At 47.2% G+C, this 25,173-nt stretch overlaps 1 protein-coding gene across 1 annotated transcript in view; it reads left to right on the top strand.

The window, feature by feature from the left end:
* Positions 1–7,946, top strand: part of LOC135901088 (cocaine esterase-like) — a 51,098-nt gene extending 43,152 nt beyond the window's left edge. Inside the window, exons 8-10 of the mRNA XM_065430766.2 lie at positions 1,560–1,716; positions 2,892–3,021; positions 4,136–7,946. Coding sequence (XP_065286838.1) covers positions 1,560–1,716; positions 2,892–3,021; positions 4,136–4,529 — 681 coding nt within the window. The 3' untranslated portion in view covers positions 4,530–7,946. The remainder of the gene's footprint in view (positions 1–1,559; positions 1,717–2,891; positions 3,022–4,135) is intronic.
* The last annotated feature ends 17,227 nt before the right edge of the window (positions 7,947–25,173 follow it).

Here is a 25,173-nt window from a genome sequence, read left to right as displayed (position 1 = left end):
GAGAAATCTTGTATCGGATGCTTAGTGATCGTGATGGTATAACCTCTGCGCCGGTGGAGCTGGTCTGACTGGAAGAGCCATCCGTATATATGTGGACTCGGTCACAATAGAAAGTGTGCAAACAATCCAGAGCTGCTTGCTTCAAGGCCAAGGTAGGCAGGTCGGTCTTCTTTCTTATCCCTGGAACCGTAAGACGCACTTGAGGTTGTTTTAAACCCCACAAATTTGAGCTTGAACGTGCTGAGGGTGTGAAGCCCGATGGTAGTGAGGCACGATGGATGCTGACCTCGTTGGAGAAGGACGCCTGTGGTCGTCGTTCTGGCAGGTAGGCAAGAGAGCTTGACTGCATCCGTGAAACATGACGAACATGGGCCCTAAGCGTGTTGGTGCTAATGTAAGTCGTGATCGGATGGTCTTGGGCCATTATAATGGTTCCTGCTGTTGAGGTGCTCCGCGGAAAGCATAGGCAAACACGTGGTGCCTGTGCTTGCACGCTCTGAAGTTCTCGAAGATTTGACTTGCATGTTTTAGCAAGCACGGAAAGTGTCAGCGCAACGCACGGTGTGGCGTCTGACAACAATCAAGTTTTAATGAACAATCACAGTCTGCCGCACAGTGCAAAGGCTTTCGATAAACACAGTAGTGACTTCAAAGTCATTCGGGCGGACGTCGGTATAGGGACCATGGCCCGACAGAAATATAGAGATATAAATGATATATAGAAAGGCAAGGTTAACTAGAGACAGTTCTAGTTGGAAAAGCTGCGCTGGGGGAAGAGAGTCAGGGGATATAAAGAAAAGAAGAGCGTAAGTGGATAGAAAGAAAGAGGAGCACAAACAAAGTAAATCACGTGCTCTATTCAGCGGTAGTAGGCAGCGTTCTTTAAGCCTACTGTGTTGAGTTCTTTAAGCGCGCTGGAGAGCGCTGTTCTTCGTGCATAGACGCGGGAACACTCGCAGATAAGATGCGCAATTTGTGCCCACAAGCGCCACATTCAGGAGTATCGATCATTCAGTTGAGAAAGGAGTAGGCGTTTGTGAATGCTACTCCAAACAATAGACGACATTGCAGTGTTAAGCCATACGAGCAACTATACGTGGAAGGCGGTGTTGTAGGCGGCGTGTGGTTGCAGGGAACAAGGGCGCTTGTTTGCGAAGTCATCCGAATCCCATTGGGCCAATGTAAGCGCGCCAGGGAAGCGCGCCGAGTTTACCCGGCGCTCCAGGTTTGCACGCGTGACAGCGTCAGCTGCGTTGTCGGCGTTCCGAAGCTGCACAGTGGGCTACGAATTAAACCTTAAGTGTAGGGCTCCGGATTAATTTTGGCTAGCAGGGTTATTGAAGTGTATTGGTGTCATTTGGTGGCATCTGGTCCACCTGCATCGCGGATAAGTACGCATGATTTCGTGTCAAGAACAGCGTCACTCGTCGTTTCGGTTTGACGCGGAAACGGTTGAAGCAACACAAACGAGTAGAGCAACCCTACAATCACGCATTCAGTGCGCAGTGGATTCTGTTCGCAGTTGCAGTTGCAATAGTGTTCGCGTGCTTTCTGCGCAGATGTCGACGGATGCAATGTTCGTGGCGCCCAACCAGCTGACGCTGGCCAAGTACTCGCGCTTCGAAGCGCCCACCTACATGTACGTGTTCGAGTACCGGGGAGATACCAGCCTGCTGGATGCCCGGCTCGGCTTCCAGAGGCAGTCCTACGACCTCGGTTGGTATATGCTCCCCAAAGGCACAAACGACAATGGCATTTTCGTGCGCGGCACAGGCACCTGACATTGACGCGACGAATTAGTAGTGTTTCTGTGTTCGCGTGTGTTGTGCTGTTTCCGTCTTCAGGTTGGCTTTAGTTTAGTCTGATCTCGTGCAACTCTCTATTTTTCCCGTGGGCAGACGACCTAGAAAACATGCTTGTGCGCAGACAAGGGAGCGTCAACACGCTCACACGTTGATATACGGTATTTCGCGCCTTTAAGCAATGTTTGGGAAGTGAGCTACCGACATCTCATAACAAAGTTGAGTGGTGTGATGTGATTAGGAAATTTGGGGGCATAAGACAGAGTCGGCTTCCACAAAGTGGGAGTAAATGGAGATCGCTGGGAGAGACCTTCGTCCCGCAGCGGACACTGGTTCAGCGCTCATCTGTGTCTTTTCGTGTTCCTATAGTCCTTCGTCTCGTTTTCTTCGCGCTTGTAAAAGTTTGCTTCAAGATCATGAACCAACTAACTTGCACCAGAGTCCTACTAAGACATAAATCAGTCTGCTGCTGATTTTTCCCTTTGCCTAACTCACGAATGTCAATGCCGCGTACGAGATCCGCGGGCATAGATAGAAAGGGGGCTTAGCCATTTTGTAGCTGAATTCCGCGTCTGGAAAATGTATCATACATGTACGGTTGCAAACTACCGATACAGCTTTTTGTTGCTCAATACGCGTGCTACGTAAAAGTGTTTTTCCAAACATGAGAGAAACGAATACACGCAAAGTGCCTCGAGCGGCCATTCGCATGGCAATTTTTGGTGTATTCGAGGGCTTCTTTCACGCTTGGAAGAACACTCTTATGTAGCACGTATTGAGCGACAGAAAGCTGCACCGGGAGTTTTTCATGTTGCTCTAGAATGTGATACTTTTCATCTAATTAAAATATTTGAGAAGTGTATAATTAACTAAGGCTAATTATGTAGTTAGGCAGAATGCAAAACATATTCTGAGTATCTCCAAGCGACGGCAAACAACAATTATCTTGGATTTGCCCAGCTACGTGGCATTTACACATTCTTAAAGTGTGGCTCAAGTCCCTGTATGAAAAATGAGCACCCCTCCAATAATACGCATTAGAAATAGAGGAACAAACAATGGCCCTAATTTATAATTTTTTTTACACAGGTGTGTCCAACGGCGACGAGCTCATCTATCTATTCGACGTGACGGCCGATGGACTGCGGCCACTGTCCAACCTCGACTCGCTCGTGAGCAGCAGGATCATCAACCTCTGGACAGACTTCGCCAAGAGCGGGTACACATTGCATGCAAATTTTTCACCATTCGCAGAGGTCATCCGGATACAGGCACAAGGTGTCATAGAAAGTCGCTTATACTTATGTTTGTCTGTTAAAAACGAGAAGGCTTTTCAAAAAAATGAAACGGGGCTAGTTCTAGGTTTTTCTGGTTTCCGCATAGTAACGAAGATGTTTCTTGTCGGAAGTGCGATAGGCAAAGACAGCCCTGCAGCTATCGCGTTCACAGGCCGGCATATGAACTGTGAGTGGCACTCGGGCGCATGACAACACCTGTGAGCCAGAATAGGGCGACACGCAACGGCATAACCATTGCAAGTTTGTTTCGGGGCCGCTCATTCGTTCTACGCGTGACAAAACTAACGGTGAACCTGATGCAGAGAAACCGCTGTCCGTTTGCTTTCTACAAATTATCTAGGGGCAAGCTCTAAACTTGCGCCGATATCTCTACAGCCAATTCATTATCTTCCTGTTTTAAACTAGCGCGGTGGCTATATCACCTAAAAAAGCCTCCAAGGAAACTGTACCTATACGGCACACAACATGATCTATATTTCACTCGTTCTGGAACCATTTGGCCTCACTCATATTCAAGGAAAGAACTAACTTCAGCAGAAAAGGGGGGCGGGAGAGAAAGAAAAAAGAAAATAGAGCTAGTAAAGGGTTTCGCAGCTAAGGAAAACATGACGGAGGCCTACCTTGCTCGAAATCACAAGTGGTTTCTTATACTCGTTCACGAGCTGGCAGTTCCGGTATCGGTTTTGTTCACTTTTTTTCCGTAACCAGAGCTGTAAAATAGCAGTGTCGCGTGTGACATTGTCGTACCATGACGACGAATCAGTTAGAACTCGCACAGCACGTATGTTTCACTTTGACCCAACTCTGTAATTACAGCAACAATAGCTTCGTTTGGATGGGTTGGTTGATCTTGACAGGGTTCATAAAGCAGCGCTAAGGACGTGGACGAAAAGAACACATACGACGCATACATCAGCACCCGTCCTGTCGCATGCGTACTTTTCGTCTTCGTCTTTAGCGCTGTTTCACGAACACCGTCTCTAATTTATGTGCCGACCATCTGCCGCGTCCCTCTGACGCTGATTTCCCGCGCAGGACGGCACCGCAGTACCCGAACTTCGAGTACCCCGCGTGGCCGCGCACCACGCCCAGCAACGTGTCGTCATACCGCATCGGCCGCTCGCTCCAGCCCGGCCCCGAATACCGGGTGGAGGCGACGCGCTTCTGGTCGGGAATCTCGCCCGCGCTGCTCGGCCAGCGGGGCGACGACGACGGCTCGCACTCGGGCGCCCTGGTCACCCCGCCCGGCTACGTGGAGCCCCTGTACCGGACGCTGGCCTGGAGCATGGTGGCCGTGGCCATCGCGCTCGCGCTAGCCCTCGTCGTGCTCCTCGTGGTGCTCTACAACCAGAAGAAGAGCCAGAGCTTCCGCGCCAGCTCGGACCTGGACAACTCCCGGGTGTCCGCCGGCGGATCGACACTCTACTGACGATGGCACGGGACGTCGCCCCTGTTTAAATCTCACGCTCACCGGTACAGACTCGAAGGCCACAAGAACTCTGCTGCGACATCGCCGCATGCTTTCGCTCCGATGCTTTGTGGTCCGGAGCCCAACTGGGAAGCGTCCGCGCACTTGTAACCAACACGCGGCAAGAAAGGCGAGCGGTACACGGCAAACGCGCAGAACTGAGCGTGGACCGTGCTGATATAGGCTTGCCCGGGCATTATATTTTTGCGCTTAGAGCGGCGAATGGGCCATCCGTTTGTTGCGACCACTCTTTGGAGGCAAACTTACAGGCTCTATAGGTCAGTGTTTCTGGAAAATGCAAGTGAGTGAAGAAGCTTGTGAAAGGCATAATTGATGCTGCCTGAGCAGAGCAAAGAGACTGCCTAAAGCATGCCGTTTCGCGTAAAAGTAGCTCTGCTGCGCTGGCACGATCGTCGGGCGAGGCCAGAAGGTGACGATTTAGAATGGCAGATAGTCTCTTCCGCTTCGATGTCTATGTGCTTCAGCTTCAGCTCAGGCCAAGTGAACCGTGAATTCTGTAGATCGGCGGTCACCGCCTCTTTTCTTATTGCGGCATATCGCTGATTTTCATCGGTGCGTAAAATCATTGCAAGCGTAATATAACTTTACTGTAATTGAAATTGTAAAAAAAAAAAATTATCGGGTTTTACGTGCCAAAACCACGATCTGATTATGAGGCACGCCGTAGTGGGGGCTCTGCACCTGGGGTTCTTTAACGTGCACCAATATCTAAGTATACGGTTGCTTTAGCATTTAACTCCCATTGAAATGCGGCCGCCTAGGCCGGGATTCGATCTCGCGACCTCGTGCTTAGGAACCCAACACCATAGCCACTAAGCAACCACGGCGGGTAATTGAAATTGTAGTTAGAAGGCATGGACCTAAAAAAGGCGTGGATTTCATTTCAAGGGTGCATGTGACACGTAGTTTTTGCGGGTTCGCTCCGAGAGAAGTGGTAGGGTTAGCGCGAACGGCCTAAGGTGTTGCTATACCGCGGTTGTCCTCGCAGCGTGTAATTTGGCCAGCTTCGAGAAAAAAAATCTACTGTTTGTGTGAGGGGGCGAACGTTCCGAAACAAAGCTAGTGTGCATTTTTATTGCTGACTCGCAGTGAACAGATGATGGGAACTTTCATTTGGTTTCCAACGTTCTCAGCTCTTCCTTGTTCTTTTTTTTCCTCTTGTTCTTTTTTTTGTCGAAGTGAGTAATTTTGTGCAGCTTTCTCACTTCCGTTCAAGCTAGACATAGTTTTGTTTTGTATGTAAGTGCCTTATATACAAAGTGCGTGCAGACAAAATGTGGCATTTTACGACAGAGTATGCGTTTTTAGTCATAATAGGCTATCGCCGAATGTAAGGCGCCGGAGTGTTGGATAGAGCTCGCGCTGTCACATATAGAAAAAAAAAAGACAGTGGAGACACGTTTGTATTTATCGTGTATAGTCTTGTATATTTCGCGCACGGCTGCATAACAATTTATAGTAGTGTCTACAGTAAATATCAATTCTAGTATGTTCTGTTACCGCAAGCTAAAAAAGCTTGTGTCATATGTGTTTCGTTCATACGCCATCCTCATTATATTCGCATCTGCAGCATTGTCAAACCGTACATTTAAAATCACAGTGAGCACCTCAAGTGAGATAGCGCACAGAATTTAAGTGCGTTAGTACGCGCAATGAGTGTTCATGGGAATTAGCGCGAACTATGCACAGCAAGATTTTAAACATTCGCTGCATACGAACGTATCCTAACAAGTCTCATGAAGGGACCCGCCGCAACTGTTCTTGGTATAGCTTTACAATGAATTACGATCAATTCTATAGTATACGTTCACTGGGATATGCTGTTGTGGAAGGAAGTTCAGAGCTGAGAAGCTAAAGGGGCACTGCAAAAGCACAGATGTCAGAACTAAACGTGCTCCGAGGCGGGAAGAAGGTGGCGTACTAATGAAAGTGGTCAACGAGGCACTGACGCCGCTGAGAGTATCGTTGTTAAATGTATAGGAGGTCCTGTATATCCCCTGGGTATCTTGAATCTTGAACCTGGCACGATGCAAGAGCAACCTAAACATATCCTTGAAACAATATCACATTGTTATTGTGCGTTAGTTTCATTTCATAACGGATCCTCTTAGAGGTTCTATCCTCGCGCTTAAATGAGAGATGAAGCTGGGATTGTGTCGAGGGGATGAAATCAAATGTAAACATCCGTAGAAAAACCCGTGAGCAGCAGTATCGCAGGAGTAGGGTTTCGTATCACCCGTCGCCCCAATGCCCAACCCACAAGTTACGCACCATCCGGACAGGTACTATGCATGGTGACTGTAGCAAACTTCCATGTCGCTACAAGTAGGCAAATGCAACTCCACGCTTTGTTTCTGCAACCGGGCGCCGCGTAGTAAACAAAAAGCTGAAGCGCTACTTGACGTCTGCCCTTTCTCATGATTCAACCTACGTAAATGGATGTGTATTCGTATACACTCCAACAAGCTACACGTCCTCAATGTTCTGTTGGATTTCTCCAGGTGACTGTTTGTCGGTCAGCTAGATCTCGAACTAATGTGGCGTGATGCCTGCGAGAGGGCGCGCCATCCTTTCAAGATGAAAGCGAAATGCTTGACGAGCTGTAATTCAGCACAAATGCGATTGTGGATTTTGCGTACGTGCTTTTCAGCCCTGATCAGTTCGCCGAGACGGCCTTTGTCGACAAAGTTTTGTTGCGTTCTTCCATCTTCCTCGGTTAGTACTTTGTATAGTAGGAAATGCTAACTGCCGGCAACGGCGAGCGGAGACCCGCGCCGAGTAACGGCAACTTCGAGGATGACGTAGGCCCTCGTCGGAGCGCGCCCAACTGCAGGCATAAATAAAGTTTCTCCAATCCAATCCAATCCAATGCCACTTAAGAGAAGCCTGAGCGATGTGCAAGCGTATTACCATGCTAGCTGTGTAACATTCTACACGGTACGAATGCAGTTTTTATAAAAAAGAAGTGACGGTCTCAGAAGTGGTTACATTAGAAAACTACAGCTTTGTTGTTCATGAGTGTACTTAGATTGCAGCACCCAGAGCACGTGTTGCGCATATCCATCTCAAGTTATTATTGTTGTTACTATTTTCACTAAACGCGGCGTCACTGGCCCTGTGTCATGCACATCAAGATTGCACTACATACGACTCAGCCGCAGAGAATGCTCTAACACTGACAACGAACCCTTTAGCCACTGTTTCTCTATGCATACGCATGTTTGTACATAGGACATATATCCTTAACATATGATTCATACTGCCACTCCACGAATCATTGTTGCGCCACATGTTCTTGCGCGTTTTTCTCCTGTAAAAACAAAGAAAAATAAAATTTAGCGACATTGTTACTTCCAAGTACGTCTCTTCGAATTACTGAAGCGCATTTAGCAATTTCTGCCAACAAGAAGTGTCGGCAAAGATGAACTGAGCATGAAATGTCCGGAGCACCCACTAACATCCATGCTTCTAGATATTCGCTCCAGATACGTAGCAAACTGCGCTTTTGTGTCGCGCGTTTATCACGGCTCACATGCTGGAAATTGCCGCCAACGATGACAACCTCAACGCGTCGCAAGAGTCGCCATGTGCTGCGCGAAGCCATACGCCGCAATAAAGGAAAGGGGCGACAGCAGTTAGGCTGTGCCTAACTCAGGACAGCATCAAAGGTTCCAGTACCACCCCCTGCAAGCAGCGATACCCTTTGCAATTTTCAACACGAATGTCTTACACGCCTGACTCCAACTAAAGCTGTGGCCCGTTTATGTACTACGTCCCAGGAAATCTTTAGCGACATGATTCGATGACAGTCGTCCGTCATAAAATCCTTTCGGTGGCGTGCCTCGACTGCAGCTAGCTGGCAGCAGTTCGGGTCAAATCGAAGGCAATAACAGTACGGGCCACGCTACAATTTTTGAACGGTGCAGGGCTGGCCTCAAGGTTTTCAGAATGCCACTGTGTTGACGTCCAGTATCATGCTGCTCTTTCGTTACAGCTTTCCACTTTCACGCTGCGGAGCTGCACGTTATCACGCTAATGAACATATTTCGGTCTGCGTCCTTTCTTTTTTCTTGTGACATGAGTTACAGGTTATAGCGCATAAGTTCGGGTTGATAGCTCTGCCTTAATACAAATGAATTTTGCTACAACTATAAACGAAGGATCATTTCTATCGCGACTCAGGCGTTGGAACTGCTACGCCACGAACGTGGTGTGAGAGGAAAGAGAAAGACGTGTTGTTGCATTTTCTTGCAACAAAAATTAACCCGACAGCAACATACATCTTCACAAACCTATTATTGTTTTACGGATACGTGGTTTTTCGATGGGAATAGAGGCTTGAACGGATTCGCGAAAAATGCAGAGGGAGCATGAACGAGGAACGAATACTGGGGGTCGAATGGTTAGCAAAATGCGGCAAAGTGGCCACCGGGAAAACAGCGACGGCGAAGCGCCAAGTTGAAGAAACTGCCTCCAGTCGACCAATCAGAAACGTTCCAGCGCGACACCTGCGGACGATTCTTCTCGTAAGCCAGAAGCAACGGATATCGACATAGTGATTCTTTGTGTGTCATAAAACAGTTGAAACGATTCACCGAATCCCTATTAATATGTCCGAAAATACATAGGCTTCATAACGACTTGCCTTAAAGTGTTCATTTACTCTGGGTCGAGGTTCTTAATCTTTCATTGGAATGGCGGATCAAAGAGCATACAACAACACGAAAAGAACGCCCGTGTGTGTCTCCTTCCCCTGTGTGACCGCTTCCTACCCAGAACTTCGCAAGGGTGCAGGAAGTTTCCCGAAAGAGGATTCGAGACGGATTTCCTATTGACTTACACGCCATTCCTTTCTAGTCAAGGGAAATAACATGGCGTGCGAATGCAACAGGGAGAAGAGGAAGCACCTGAAACAGGCATGTACTGTATAATGTGACGTGGTAGACCAGCGTTGCGGCCATGCTGGCGCTAGGCTCTTTATGTTGGCGTGTCTGCTGACTCAAGTTACGAGAGCTTTTCTTGTATACTAAATAAATTCATGAATTTAGTACAAGTCGTATTGCTTTATTTTGCTGCAACCAAACAGTGAACCCCATGCACTTATCAACACAATTCTCGTAACAATTTAAATACCGTAACTGAGGCAGCACTTAAACACAATAGCCTGATTTCTGGAAATTCAAACATTAGAAGTCGCTAAATACCGTGTAAACACGTTTCAATATGCCGTTTAAAACCATTGCAGCATTGTTTTAGGCGTCAAAAAAAATGCATCTACGTCTTTACTGCAATGGGCTGGAGCGCCACCTTTATGCCAATAAATGTGACCAATCGCCAAACTAGAAAATTGACTTCTACATTTCGTCTTTTCTGACTAGATGACAGTAACAAGTTCCCCTTTGCTTGCACTGTTTAGAACGGTATTATAACGCGTGCCTCAAAGCTAAAATCAGAGGCAGCGATGCCATCAAACACGCTGCTCGTCTACACAGCGCTGCCGTCGCTGCGCGCAGCTGAACCGTTATACTGCCCGCAGCGCCACTTCTGCGTCACGATGCGCAGAAGTGACGAACGACGCTCGGTCGGCACACCTACCTATGTAGCCACCGTAGCGTGGGTGACGCGTGGGCGCAATTCACAGCTGCCGCCGCAGACAGACCTCCGCTCATGCAATGCTTTGTTTCCATATATGATATCCGTGGACGCGCTCGCCGCATGTCATCGGTGAGCAGACGGCGCGCTACGCTCTTAAACAAAATTACACCCTTTGGATCGTATCTTGCCACACAATAATAATCGGCATCTGCTGCCTTGTCCGCATTTCCTTTCTTCAACGCCGCGAGCCCGGTACTTCCAAGTCACGAACAGCACGCGCATTATCACCATGACGGAGCATTCTCGGTAGGAAAGTAGCGAGCGCAGTGTTTTCAAGAAAGGAAACGCAAGCAAGGCAGATGACGATTATTGTTGTGTGGCAGATATCCATCCCAAAGGGAGTACATTTGTCTAAGAGCGCACTGTGGCTCCGTCTCGTAGCGGTCGTCGCCCGTAGCCCGGCGCGTTACCCTGGCGCCATCTCGTAGCAGTCGTCGCTGCATAGCCCATCTTGCGCGGCCCTACGCTTTTCTGCTGACGCTTTTGCCATACCCACTTCCTCCGATTTCCTCCTTGCGCTCTCTTCGCTATCGCCGTCTTTCATCGCCCGCTGCGCTCCGCGTTTGCTCTCATCCTTCGTGGCGCTCGTTCACTCGGTTACGCCGAGGAACGCCGACGCTAAATGCAGGAACGGGCGCCTAAGTGATGCGCTCTTAAACCCTACCGTCTTCTAGTTTGCCTGCTTCAACGCTGACCATGATTTCCCTGGCCCTTTTGCTGCAGAACAAGGAACAGCTTTTGCACCTCTGGCAGGCCAACAAGGCCTATATAGGTACTTCACACACTTAAAGAGTCCCTGAACCTGTTCGGGGTAATTTTGTAGACGCGTAGGCCAGAGTAAATCATACATACCACCATTTGTGTGGGCGATTACAAGTTACCCTCCTCCATAGCCACGCATTTTCCTTTCAACTCGTTCGCCGAGTGATCGCGGCTAAGCTCCGCTTTCCCTGGCTCTACGTCATGATGAGACGTCCTGTCTAGTTCCGGTTGCCAGGGGGCCAGCGCGCGAAGCCTCTCTAAGCTCTCCGCTAGCCGCGCCTGGCAGTCGATGCCAAGCGAGAACTATCGAAGTGCGTTGCAAGCATTCTGTCGCAGCGCCGAGCGGATCCGGTATTACGGTAACCACAGGCGAGCTGGGCGTTTCGGATGATGGGTGTAGGCGTAAACCAAAGCCCCTCCATACTACTTGGACTGTGATGAAGGGGCTTTTGCGTAGACGTACGTGAGCTTAACGTGAGCCGCACGGTCCAGCCACCTGGTGGCGCAGAGCTTAACCAGCCAAACAAAGAGCTAACATTCCTCTAACCAAACACACTTTAAACATTTAGAAAAAGAATGTATTCATGCTTAAGATTCTGTGAAGAAAGTTACACCAGCAGCAAAGCAGAATACACTTCGTTACTGCTTTATTAGTTCTGTGTTCGCTTGAGCTTTGTGCCACCAGTTGGCTGCACCGTATAGACCGTTCGTTTGCGCTTCCGTTCATACCGTCAAACGCCCAGGCACAGTCCGCTCGCGCTTACTTTTACCCGAATACCGCACACGCGAAACACCCAGTCGCTAGGTTTGCAGCCCACAACGTAACAAGGGCGAACCATGGTGCTCGCAAAAAGAAAGATCGAGACCAACACTGATCGCGGAGCTCTCTCAACACGAGCACGTTGTAAAACAAGCAGACGGCACTTGCTGTGTGCCGGAAGTCTTGAGCATAGTGGTAAATTGTTCTTGTGCGTTCTCTTTTTGTTACTTTCTTTTTATAGAAACAAATTAACTCACATTCCAACTATTACGAACAACAGTTGTTCACGATAAAGGTAGAAAAATTATCCATGACGCGCCCTGAGCAGCTCATCGGATAGCTCGCCCTACTGGTGTCAAATGGTCAGGGGCGGCTGAAAATTCAGCCGAGTGACGTACATGCGCTCGGTAGCGATGTACGTTTCTAAAACCTCATAACAAGTGAGAGGCAACATTTGTTTCCCATAACATTCACCATAACAATTGTTCGTCATAAAGTTGGAAAAATTGTTGATGACGCGCCCTGGGCAGTCAATCGGATAGCTCGCCCTACTGGCGTCGTATCGTCTCGTACCTCGCGTCTCCTGGTCAGGCGTGGCTGAAAACTCAGCCGAGTGGCGTGCTGCGATCGGTAGCGATGTACATTCTTAAAGGCTTATAATAAATTACATGCTTTACGCGGAGCACTCGTTTCAGGGTCCCTTTAACGCCAAGCACTCTACAAAACTGTAGGCACAGAATGTGTTAATACAAATTACACCAACGCGATGCACCATGCACACGAGTTGTAAGGAGATTACGCTGGCATAGCCACCGAAACAACTGAGGGAGAGAGAGCGTAAGGAAAGTCGCCGCCCAATCGACGAGGCAAGCAGAAAGAGAGGTAAGGCGAGGAGAAAAGTTGCTGCCAATTGTTCATGCCTCAAAACTTTCGTCAAGCGTCCCTACAAACCTGATAATACGGCAAACATGTGTTGCCCGGCCGATTGAATGTGGATTATTTTGTCATCAAAAAAGCACAATATTTTGTTAAGCTTTGGATGTTGCCATAAAGAGGCAAGATAAAAAACACACGTCAATTATGTACTCAATTATGTACGCATAATGTGTTCCCTTTGTGTAATTTGAGTGCTTATCAAATGCTTTATCCAGAGATACGCAAATCACAAGAAAAACAACACAGGCTGCGACAACCCTGGCAGTTGGCCGCCGAGTTGCCGTGGCGAGGCATTCGCAAGCATTTTGCATGTTTTGTGGCTAGCCTCCTTGTTGAAGAACTCTATTTTTGTTTTGCTTTATGTTAGGGATTGATTTTAAGGGTACTGAAGGTGCAAACGTGTACGAACGGAGTTTTTTCCTTCGTTGACGGGGTACGAAGCTCAGGCATGGGTAAGCTTATTCATGGGTGTTATTCTCGGTGCTCGTTCAGATTTTTTTCTCTGATTTCGCTATCATCAACAATTAAGTATAGGAAGCTATGCAGTGCGTAGGCTGTGTGCTGTCATATATGGTGCTAGAAACGTAACACGCGTTATCGTTATGCTATTGAGAGCTTTGTAAGTCCATGCTTTTGTTAGGTGCTGCATATATACTTCGCGAGAGGATAAGCTGTTCATTACCAAGTGTAAATGGGTTTGGCTATTGTGAGTAGGCTTTCTCCCCTTCGCTGTCTCGGCAGAATAATGTATTGCACGAGTTCGTTGGCTCATGTTGACTTGGAAACTACGCAAAGGGGGAAAGTGCTCATTGATGGAAACCATTTCTATGTTTCACTTTCGTCCTTGCGCACGCTTTGTTTACCAGTTTGTCATAAATGCGCAGGACCAGTTTCACTGCGTACAGATATGCCAGCGTCATGATGAAACGACGAGAATAGTTGAGATGCTCCGCGTCAAACCCCAAAGGGTGTAAATTTTTCTATAGAAAAATTTACACCCTTTGGGGTTTATCTTGTCCCACAACAATAATCGTCATCTGTCTTGCCCGCGTTTCCTTTCTTTAACGCTGCAAGCCCGGTACTTCCCAGTCACGAACGGCATGCGTGTTATCAGTGCGACGCAGCGTTCTTGACAGGAAAGTAGCGAGCGCCGAGTTTTCAGGAAAGGAAACGCAAGCAAGCCAGATGACGATTATTGTTGTGGGACAAATATACACCCCAAAGGGTGCAACCGTTTTAAGATTGTAGATATGCATACACAAAGCGTATCACCGTATTTACCGCCGCTGCGTTCTTTAGTGGAAAGTGTCAAAACGGGTGATGGGTGACACCTTTAGTTTTCGCGGCGCTCGCTTTATAGCTGAGGCGTACCCTCTCCACTCACCACCAGGGCATCGCGGGCGAGTGGGCGGCAATGCCATTTACGCAAGGACCGGCTGCGACTTTGTCACGCCGTATGTCTTGCCCACTGCGGACGAGGTCGTTGCCGCGGGGTGTGCCGACATGTGTACCGTGCAGACTCAGAACGGAATCGTCGCTACAGTCTACGTTTCTCTTGGCACGTCCAAGGGGAGACCTGTAGAACTCTCTGATTGACACTTTGGTTGGATCACCCCTACGGACTCCACGACCATCGTAATTGGGGGTGATTTCAACGTGGACGTGTCTCGGCCGACCGGAAAATGGTTCCTGGCGTTTATGTTGGAAAGGTTCGGCACTCAGTGCCATGCAAACTTCGGTGTGCCTACCACGCGTCATCACTCCTGTATTGTCTTGACGTTGGCGAAGAACCTTTCCAGTGTCGTCGTAGAGCCCATATCCGTCTACCATAGCGACCACAAAGCCGTAGTCACCTCAGTGGCAAAAATAAAAAGGGTGGAGAAACAAAAAACACATCAATTCACAGTGGTATGTGTCTTTATTTAAAACAATATAGTTTATCAACATATGTACAGCTCCGCTGGTGAACCACCTTCCCGGAGTGGAATGGCTCTGAATTTTCATAGAGCTTCGATAATACGAGCAACATGGGTTGCCTGGCCGATTGAATGCGGACTCCAATTTGTCATCATAAAAGCACAACATATGTTAAGTTTTGAATGCTGCCATAGAGAGGCAAGATAAAAGATGCACGTAGTAAATCAATTATTTACGCGTAATTTGCTTTCTGTTGCAATTACTTTGAGTGTTTATCAAATATTTTGTCCAGAGATACGCAAATCACGAGAACAACAACGCAGGCTGCGTGAGATGAGATCCTAGCAGCTGCATCCCATGCATTTGTTCGACCTATCTCTCGTCTTAACAAACAATATTACTTGTATAAAATTCTCCAGAGGTTTCTACCATATCTCGATGCATCTTCTCTGAGCTACTGTCGTTTCTGTCAGAGGAGTTTTTCGACAATGGTAATGCCGTTCCCTGTCGGTGGCTGATGGACGCGAATGGCATAGTTTTCGACCAGCCTGGCAGTGGCGTAGCCAGAAATTTCGTGGCCATTCATTAATGCGTAAAAAAATAGTTAGGCGCGCATTTCTTATGAAAAAGTTTGCTGCTACTTTCAGCGCCGTGTCTATCGGTAAATTTTGACTAAAAAAAAGAATATCTGCAAATTCAACGCGCGAAGTTGTGTATGATGCTTCGCTAAACATTTAACATTCCTTTAGTATTTAGCTATGAGAGGCATTGCATTTTACGTGGAAGAAAAATTTGGTAATTGGCGTCAACATGTTATCTGATTTTAGAAAGACACTGCCCAGCGAAGCTCTCATCATGATTCCTATTACTCTGGTGTGTTGTTCTATTCAAATATGGCCATTCATTAATGCGTAAAAAAATAGTTAGGCGCGCATTTCTTATGAAAAAGTTTGCTGCTACTTTCATCCCCCTCTGAAACAGGCCTCCAAAAAAACGAATTGCTCATGGCTGCTAACACGACGGCGCGTCATGTAGAGTATTTACATAGTTAATTCACAAACACCATAGTAGCAATCACCTGAGAGAAAAGTTTCGTTGTTAAGATCGAGAGCCACTCAATTGAAAGTGATGAAATGTTTCATAGTGGCCCTCAGTAGCCTTTATCGACAATATGGCACACCCCTGATAACGTAACGGTAGCAATCGGCTGTCCGTATGGCGAGGCACGCTATGTTCGCGAAACCCATCAGTTCACTACAACTTCGTATTAAAACCATAAAGCATTTTTTTTACAGCGCCAACTGGAATGGCTAAAGTATTCTCGAGCTACTACACCACAGCTTAGATTTCCTGTATACAAAAGGAAAATTCAAGCACCTTCTGTCTCACCATGTCTCGATCCAGCGTTATTCAATTATACAAACGGATAACTATTCGCTTCGTCGGTACTTAAAAGAGAACCTTGCAGGCAAATTAAGTTTGCTCCAATCCAATCGCAAACATTCATAAAGAAAGCACCACAAGCCTTGCATATACTTTCACTTGATTTCTGACCCTCCACCGGGGGAATTTCGATATCTTCGATATGTCCCATACTACTAATCATTGACGCTTCGACTTCTTTCTGGCTGCAGCTATGCGGTCCAGCAGGCATACTTCACTAAAAAAATTGGGCCGAGCAGCCTGTGTCAGTTCGCCAAACAGATTCGTCATGTATATTCCTCAAGCAGCAAGCACCAGTAAATTTCTCAAGTGAGTTTGACTTGATTTATTAATTTCCATTTACACACACACATGTACAGAGGAGCGGTAAGTGGAGGTGGATGAGGGAAAAAAGTCGCACAGACGCGGCTTGAGGTAACCTCACCCCCTTAGGTACAATATGGCTGCACGGGGTAACACATCAAGCGCCATATAAATTACATTTATATAGTGGCCATAAAACATTGCAGTTATACAATATATGAAAGAACAGTGAAATATTTCCACAATAACAATGCAAAACACACTGCGGCATTGAAATAAATAAATGATATACACTTGGTAGTATAGACAAAAAAAGAGGAACTTAACTTACATTATTAATCATTAACAAACGCGCCCTAAAGAGGTGAGTTGAACGAGTAGCACGGAAAAGGAAATATATATTGGTACATTCCTATTTGTACTCTGTAAATAGCTGTAAGCCTTCATTAACTTTACTTCAAATTTCCGCCGCTTAAAAAAAATAAACACGTGAAGAACCGCCTAATGTTGACAAGCAGTTAAAGAAGCAAGTGAGGCGTGTAGAATCTAAGCTCCAGTATTAGTTAAGTCCCCGTGCTACTGCCGAGCGTTTCTGTGAGGAAATGCAAAAATTCGATATTATACCATGAACTACTCGTCGTGAGCAAACCTATTTTAGCGGAATAAAATCAACGTAACTGCTGTAGAAGTCATATATAGCCAGCTTTGTGACATACTTGTTGCACCGCGGCAGGTATGGTATCATAACTGGATTCCTATAGGCTATGCTTTTGCGATTGTCTATCCACGCATGAAAAACCCGCAATGGGCTGGTCTGCGTCGCTTCGGCTGGCACTGTAGCGTTGCCTTCGAGAGCTGCATTGTTGTCTAAGAAATTAGCTCTTTGAATAAATGTTCGCAAAGGAAGACGTCGTAAAAATGTATTTGAGACGACCACCATAAGTATACAAGCAGAGAGAACGAGGGCGAACAAACGAAAACACCGCAGAAAGCGCCCGGACAACGCCCGAACTGTAGCAGACGACAGGCGCGAGTCCGTGCCCTGACGTCACGCGAGCGGCGCTCGCAGCGCCGCCCGTGTTCGTTCTCGGGGCTAATAGAGGTGTCGTTTCCGCCGACGTGACGTAGCGTGCGCGCGCGCGCGCGTGCGTTACGTCGGACTATAAACGGCCCAATAGAGCATGCGGCGTGCGGTCACGATGTTATCGCCCTTGGCCTTTATTTATACGGAACATGAGGGCAACGACAGACATGCGCCTGGAGTCTTCATAGAGCTGCTATCGCAATAATAAAATAGTATCCGGCAACTGAAGCGTCCCGTCGCCCATTACTTTCCGCAAAAGAAGTAACAAAATCGAACTTTCACCATGCGAAAATTCGCTGCGCCGCAATAATGTCTTCTTTTTTTTTTTGTGGGCGGGGGGCGGCGAAATAGTATAACGCAAAGGAAAGCATGTTGGCTACAATCGAATGCCTACTTTGGGCACCTAGTGTGGTTACCGAACGATTATCGAAGAAAACGTGTAAAGCTTGGTCCACAGCAAACCATACGCGTACTGCTCGGTATCCTATACACCGGCGAGACAAAATTTTCCGGAGAGGTTGCGCTCAAGCGAACGCGTTGCAATCCATCGAGTCCCCGCAGTGCTGGCGGCGAGCGACTATGCATTGTTTCTTTTTCTCGTCTGCTAGCCAGAAAGCGTCCAAAACTCTGCCAGGCGAAAATGCAGTCGGCCAGAGAAAAACAAACGCGCATCCAAGTGCGCCGCGCGGTTATCGATGCAGCACGAGAAAAACGCATGCGCTCTGGCTGGATCGGCAGCCCGCGGGTTGCGAGAACAAAAAAAAAAAAGAATGAAAAAGAAAGGAGAAAGAGGCTCAATATATCCTCGCGAATAAAAGTCTAGGTAGAAAAATAAATAAGAACTTAGTTACAATGGTGGCTTTAGTGTCTTGACATGGATGCTTTGGCGCAGGTGCAAAAAAAAAAAAAATGTTTACATTCTTTTCTGTGACCTGATGGCACAAATGAACCACCAGAACGCTTTGGCTCATCGGACCTCGCTGCGTGCTTTGTCAACTTGTGTGATAGTATGTTGATTTGGCTTGTCTAGTTGTATGGCCCGATGTACGACTTTAGAAAAGTCGATGCACCTTTGGCGTCAAATGTTTACACAGCATTAAACCCAAAGAGTTCCGGAATCGAAAATCTAAAGCACGACTTTGAAAATGTCAATGGACCTTTCGCATCAAAATGTTATGAGAACTTTACACCCACAACGTTTCAGAATTGAAATCCAAGCGCTCCGTAGATTCCGCGGCCTCCGCGAGATGCCGAGACGACCCCGCTCGCCTTCGAAACGCCCTTGGAATTTTGTGCCCGGTGGGGGCTCCTTGCGTTACGATATGTGACTTCCTATGTATGGGCGTTGCCCCGAAATCCAGCCCGATTTATCAATGTTCTCGCTAAAATGTCTTTTCGAGCGTGAATTAAGGACATTCTAGACAAAATCGAGCATGATTTCTGGCGCCGGGAGTTGTTTTGGCCGGCGGCACATGACAGCACGAAAAAATTTCGGGGGGGGCTGAAGCCCCATAAGCCCCCCCCCCTGGCTACGCCCCTGCAGCCTGGTTATTGTAGCAAGGCCATCAAAGGTATTCATTGAATGTGCATAGAATGTAGGTGCCTCTGATTTCTGTGTGTGCGTGCTGTCGTATACACGATCATTTTTGTGTATACACATCTCAGAGCATCACTACAAAATTATGTAAAGTGTCTCTGTGACATCATCATCGTACATAACCATTGCGTACACTGTATATACTGAACATCATTTTGTCTAATGCGACAATTAGATTATGTGTGACTGTGCGTTTCTGCGAGTCTATGCAGTTACGTGTTAGTAAGTGAGGACTCGGACCAGGCACGTACCCAGGGGGGGGGCCCGGGGGGGCCCGGGCCCCCCCCGAAATCAAGTGGCATACCCCCCCCCCCCCCTCCCCACCCACGCCACCACTCCTCACATATTCCTAAAGCGCCGCCAGATTAATGTTGAGACTTGGCAGCTGTTCATCGGTCAGCCTTATGCTGCCTTTTTCACTCCTTTTAGATGCCGGTAGTTATCGGCACCTCTTGTAATGTGAAGGACAGTTTTCTCATAGATTCCGCACCCGCGCGATTAACTCGAGATGCGTTCAGTTGTCACCATCTATTCAACCATCACGCGCATAGCTGTTGCTTTTGTTAGTTCAACCTTCTTTGTTTAGGCTGATCCTGGGACCAGGAGAGGGATGCGGCTGTTACTTAGCTGGTCTGTATACTCTCATAGAACGAGTTGCGGCCGGAGAAAACGCCAATTGCGCTTAACTTCTCCCTTTGCTTCATTATTTCCTTGAGTTACGGCTCGCCGCGACGCTGGCAGATGCCCGGAACCATATACACGTGATATGAGTTAGATAAGGTGGGAAATAAAATAATGTGAAAGAGCGTCCATCATGAAACCCTGCAATAACCCTTAAACCCGTAAGCAAGATGACTGTCTCCCGCTACCTCGTCTGTTTTTCCCTAATTGTATAGCACTTTTCGTGCAAAATTGGCAACTGGAAACAAAAATCGCAAGGAGTTGAGAAATTAAGCGATCTACTAAGGGAGAGAGCCAACGCAACAACCAAAAATGTTGACCGTTGTTTATGAGAATATTTATGGATCAACATCTTCTTATATTAGAAAGGAAGTAGAGGAAACGCCGCCGGAAGTGGAGAATAATTACTTGCTTTGAATGACGCTTCTACAGTTATCGGTCGAACCACCTCACGTAGCCACTTCTCTGCTGTGCTTATGTGGGTGTTTTTCTAACCTTTCTCAGGGAGCGCAGTACGTCTAGAATCGCAGAGTCCTGCGCTCTACGCGGTTGTATGGGACTGGCGGCAGCACAGCGTTACGCTATTCGCGGAACTGTCAAAACTGATCCACAAGACGAAAATAACTGATATTCGAAACTATAACATGAGAAAGACTGAAGAAGCCGTAAAAAAATGAACGCAGCCTGAAATCAGTAAAAAAGAAACCTGGCGTAGGACAAACCATGATGTATGCACTAAAAAATGCACTAAGATAAGAAGGATAATATCATAAGCAATCTCGAAGATACAGCAAAAGCAGCGGAAAAATTCTAAGCTTACCTGTATACAGTACCCAGAGGAGTCACGATACCTCATTTAGAAACAGTAATGAACAGGATACAGAAACTCCCCTATAACTAGCGATGAGGTCAGAAGGGCCCTGCAAGACATGAAACGATGCAGAGCGGGAGGATAAGGTGGAATAACAGTCCATTTAATCGAAGATGGAGGAGACATAATGCTTGGAAAACTGGCGGCTCTTTATACGAAGTGTATATCGACTGCAAGGGTCACTGAAAACTGGAAGAATGCAGACATTATACTAATCCACAAAAAAGGAGACGTTAAAGAATTGAAAAATTATAGGACCATTAGCTTGCTCCCAGTATTATATAAGGTATTTGCCAAAATAATCGCCAATAGAATAAGGGCAACGCTGGATTTTGTCAACCAAGGGAACAGGCTGGCTTCAGGAAGAGATACCTTACAATGGATCCCATCCATGTCATCAATCAGGTTATCGCGAAATCTGCAGAGTACAATAAGCCTCTCTATGTGGCTTATATAGTTTACGAAAATGCATTTGATTCAGTAGAGATACCAGCAGTCTAGAGGCACTATGTAATCAAGGACTACAGAACGCTCACGTAAAAGGCTTGAAAAATATTGCTACATGCGTGTGGTATTTGTTTGTTTGAACGAGGTGCGTGGGCGCCATCACTCCAGAAAAGAGGAGGAAGAACGAACTGGGCTCGCGCTGTGAATCTACACGGTCAGCGCTGCAACCATTGTTGTAAATACAATCTGTAAATAGTTTCTCGTCTTACTGACTCGTCCTTCGCGTAAGAATATATACAGAGGTTCTACAGCTACCTTAATTCTACACAAGAAAAGCAGGGAGATACCTATAGAGAAATGGGTCAAACAGGGAGACACAATTTCTCCAAAGCTATTCACTGCGTGCTTAGAAGAATTCAAGCTATTAAACTGGGAAGGCTTAGGAATAAAGATCGACGGCAAATATCTCAGCAACCTTCGGTTTGCCTATGACATTGTTCTATTTAACAACAATGCAGACGAGTTACAACAAATGATTGGAGACCTTAACAGAGAGAGTGTAAGAGTGGGGTTGAATATTAATATGCAGAAGATGACGATCATGATAAATTGCCGGGCAAAGGAACAAGAGATCAGGATCGCCAGTCGGCCACTAGAGACTGTGAAGGAGTACGTTTACCTAGGTCAATTAATCACAGGGAACCCTGATCATGAGAAGGAAATTCACAGAAGAATAAAAATAGGTTGGATCGCATACGGCAGACATTGCCAGCTCCTGACTGGAAGCTTACCATTATTATTGAAAAGTAAGGTGCGCAATCAGTGCATTTTCCCAGTGCTGACATATGGGGCAGAGACTTGAGAATGAGTTAAGGACCGCGCAAAGAGCGATCGAACGAAGATTGCTAGGCATAACGTTAAGAGAGAGAAAGAGAGCCGTTTGGATCAGAGAGCGAACGGGTATAGACGATATTCTAATTGACATCAAGAGGAAAAAATGTAGCTGGGCAGGTCATATAATGCGCCGGTTAGATAACCGTTGGACCATTAGGGTTACAGAATGGGTACCAAGAGAAGGAAAACGCAATCGAGGACGACAAAACACTAAGTGGAGCGATGAAATTAGGAAATTCGCGGGCGCTAGTTGGAATCGGTTGGCGCAGGTCAGGGTTAAATGGAGATCGCAGGGAGAGGCCTTCGTCCTGCAGTGGACATAAAACAGAATGATGATGATGATGATGATGATGATGATGATGATGATGATGATGATGATGATGATGATGATGGAGGTGGTGGCCCCCCCCCCCCGAAAAAAAATCCTGGGTACGTGCCTGACTCGGACGCTTCTCTGAAAACGTGCCGTGTATACAATGCTCCGTACTTTGTGTGCGTTATCGTCCTGGTGAAGTTTTGCCGTCATTGTGCAGAAGTGTTCGTATCGTCTTTTGTTAAAATAAACTTTTTCTAAACACACTTATATAGACTATGCGTAGAGTAACACAGTAAACGATAAGAGTGGCCAGTCGAGCCGTTTCGCGGCCGAGCTCGAGGTTCGCCGATCCCAGCAGGTGGCCATACATCTTTGCCGTCGACATGGCTGCGGCCATTGCTAGCGACTTGAGAGGCGGTACGACCCAGCACGAGCGAAGCCCAGTCAGACCCCGTCGCCGGGCTCGCAACGTCGGTACTCAGTGAAATGCACCCGAGCATTTCATGGTAAGGCCGTAGGAAGTTATTTTGCACGTTGTTAAAAACTTACTCGCTTCAATAGCGTGCTAACTTGGTCTGGGTGGTGCTTGTCTGGCGAAAGCGAGTAACAGCGCTGAACAACCGGACTCACGTCCCGTTGTTCAGCGCTGTTACTCGTTTTATTCTCTTTGTATTTTGTTGTGTCACTGTTAGCCGCATCAAGGAGTGACGGAGGGTGGTATGGTCACCTTGAAGCTATAGATATCTGCTGCCCATATCTGACGTTGAATTTCATTTTGTATTCTTGTTTTCTGAATTTTTTTTTATCACACGCAGCAATGAGTGGTCATGCCAGGGATAAAACAGCGCCGCGGCAGCGTCCGAGCTGCGAGGCACGTTCCAAACAATGACTAAGTTCGAAAAGAAAGTGAAATAGTTCGTTAATGATGATGATGAAAAACTTTATTTATCCCTCTTTAAAGGGAAGGGGAAATTGAATAAAGGGTGGGGGGAACTACTTGAAGTGGGCCTCCTTTAAGAAATGTGGCTTATGAACATATGCCGTTCGTTGCAGATGGCTTTATGTTTATCAAGAAGGTTGCGCGCAACGGCTTCTGAAAAAAAGTATGGTGTGCCAGTTTTGCAAAAATCAATATTGCTATTTCTCAAGCCGTAAAGCCGTACACGTGCAATATATGCAGTATGGCGGAAATGCCCACTCTCTCAACTTCTCTGCCATGCTGTGTGTGCTTGAGCGTTGTTGGCCGTTTTGCATTGTGGTGAAGGTACGTATTTTCATATTTTAATTGTGTATGGAGTCCTTACCCCCGAAAGCTTCTTTTCCTTAGCAGTGTAAGAGTTTAGGTCGGGCATGTAAAAAGCGGCAGCTGGCCCATGCCGTCGTCCCACTCATCCACGCTAAGTACGTTGTTGAAGGGAAGAACGTGTTCTCTTCCAGAACGAGGAGTACTGGGTTTATTAACAATATCTACATGAAGAGTGGAGAACGTTACATCTCATCACTCTAGCATGACTGAATTGAAGCACACCGAGGAGCCGAAAAAGTCTGCTTAAACACCCTCTGTCATCCCTAGATCCCAAGTTAAGAGAAATCTCTGCTGCCCCACCTTCGTCCAGTCGGAGCGTCCAAAGTCGTCAAAGTCGTCATTGCATTGACGGCGAGGGTTCGCACACTCACTCCCATACCTTTGTTCACTGAACACACAGAAATGGGGAGTTTCGTAGACAGGGATTGTCGCACTTGACTCAAGCTGGCGCCTCTTGGTTCCTTGGATGATCCAGCAGTTAGCTGGGGCGCCCGTCAAACGACCGTGGCGGTTAACAGAGTCCGTGAGGGAACTCCATAGAACACCCTTTTTCAGGAGTTTCTTTCTCCCATTGTTCCATGACCGCGACAATAAAACAACAAATCACACTCAATCCACCAAACGTGTCTCGCCTTGCTGGCGCCGCACGACGGTCCGAGGGGGACACATGGTCAGTTTCACGAAGGAGGAGGAGGCAAAACATCTATTAAAAAAAAAGAAAGTAAAAGCAGGTGTCTTTCTGCTTGTGCGGGAGGTGCCCTTAGTCCAGGGCTCCTGCGGCTCATGCTGGCTCCCGGGCCCGCCGCACCAGTTGTTGCTGGTTACGAGGGTCCGAACTAGTCAGCACGGCCTCCCATTGCTCGGGTGTATATTTGGGTATTTGCGGGGCTGCCTTGACGTTGGGGCATGCCCATGTGGTGTGATATAGGGAGGCGTAGTCGTTAACAAGGGGACATTTGTATGAATATAGTGTAGGGTGTATTGCGTGTAGCCTGCTTAAATGGGGGTATGTATTGGTTTGTAATTGTCGCCATGTTACGGCGTCTTCACGTGATAGGGTCTTGTGTGGAGGTGGGTATTGTTGTCTGTTCAATCTGTGGTGTTGTAGTGTGGTGTTGTATTGTAAAGGTACGGGCTCCATAGATGCGGCTGTATCCCTCTCTTGTGAAGCGATTCGTTGCAGAGGAAGAGAGGCTAGAAGGTCACTACCCCTGCTGGCCTATCGTAACAGCAGTTATAACGCTGCTTCCTTGACAGCCATTCTTTTTGATGAAATAAATTATTACCAGAAGCAGTCACTGTGTTATATTGTTACGCGAACAAAGGATTAAGACTGGAGACTATTTACAAAGTGTATTTACTAAGGATAATGCAGCACCAGCCCGTTCAGCCGACAGCTCGAGAGCCAGAGAGCGTTCGTCGTCTTCGTCGGGGCGCCCGCGTGCATCGGCCACAAGAAACACGCAATATGCATGTACCATTACCCCCGGCGGCAGAAGCACCATCCCGGGGCGCCTAAATATCGGTGATAACAGGAGAGTAATGTGGCTTGAGGCGTGCGACATGCACAACGTCAGTGGAATTTGTGGCAGATGAGGCACTGGAACTGACT

Source organism: Dermacentor albipictus, chromosome 1 (genome assembly GCF_038994185.2).
Source record: "Dermacentor albipictus isolate Rhodes 1998 colony chromosome 1, USDA_Dalb.pri_finalv2, whole genome shotgun sequence".
In the NCBI taxonomy this organism is placed as follows: Eukaryota; Metazoa; Arthropoda; class Arachnida; order Ixodida; family Ixodidae; genus Dermacentor; species Dermacentor albipictus.
This window is presented reverse-complemented; position numbering and strand designations above follow the sequence as displayed.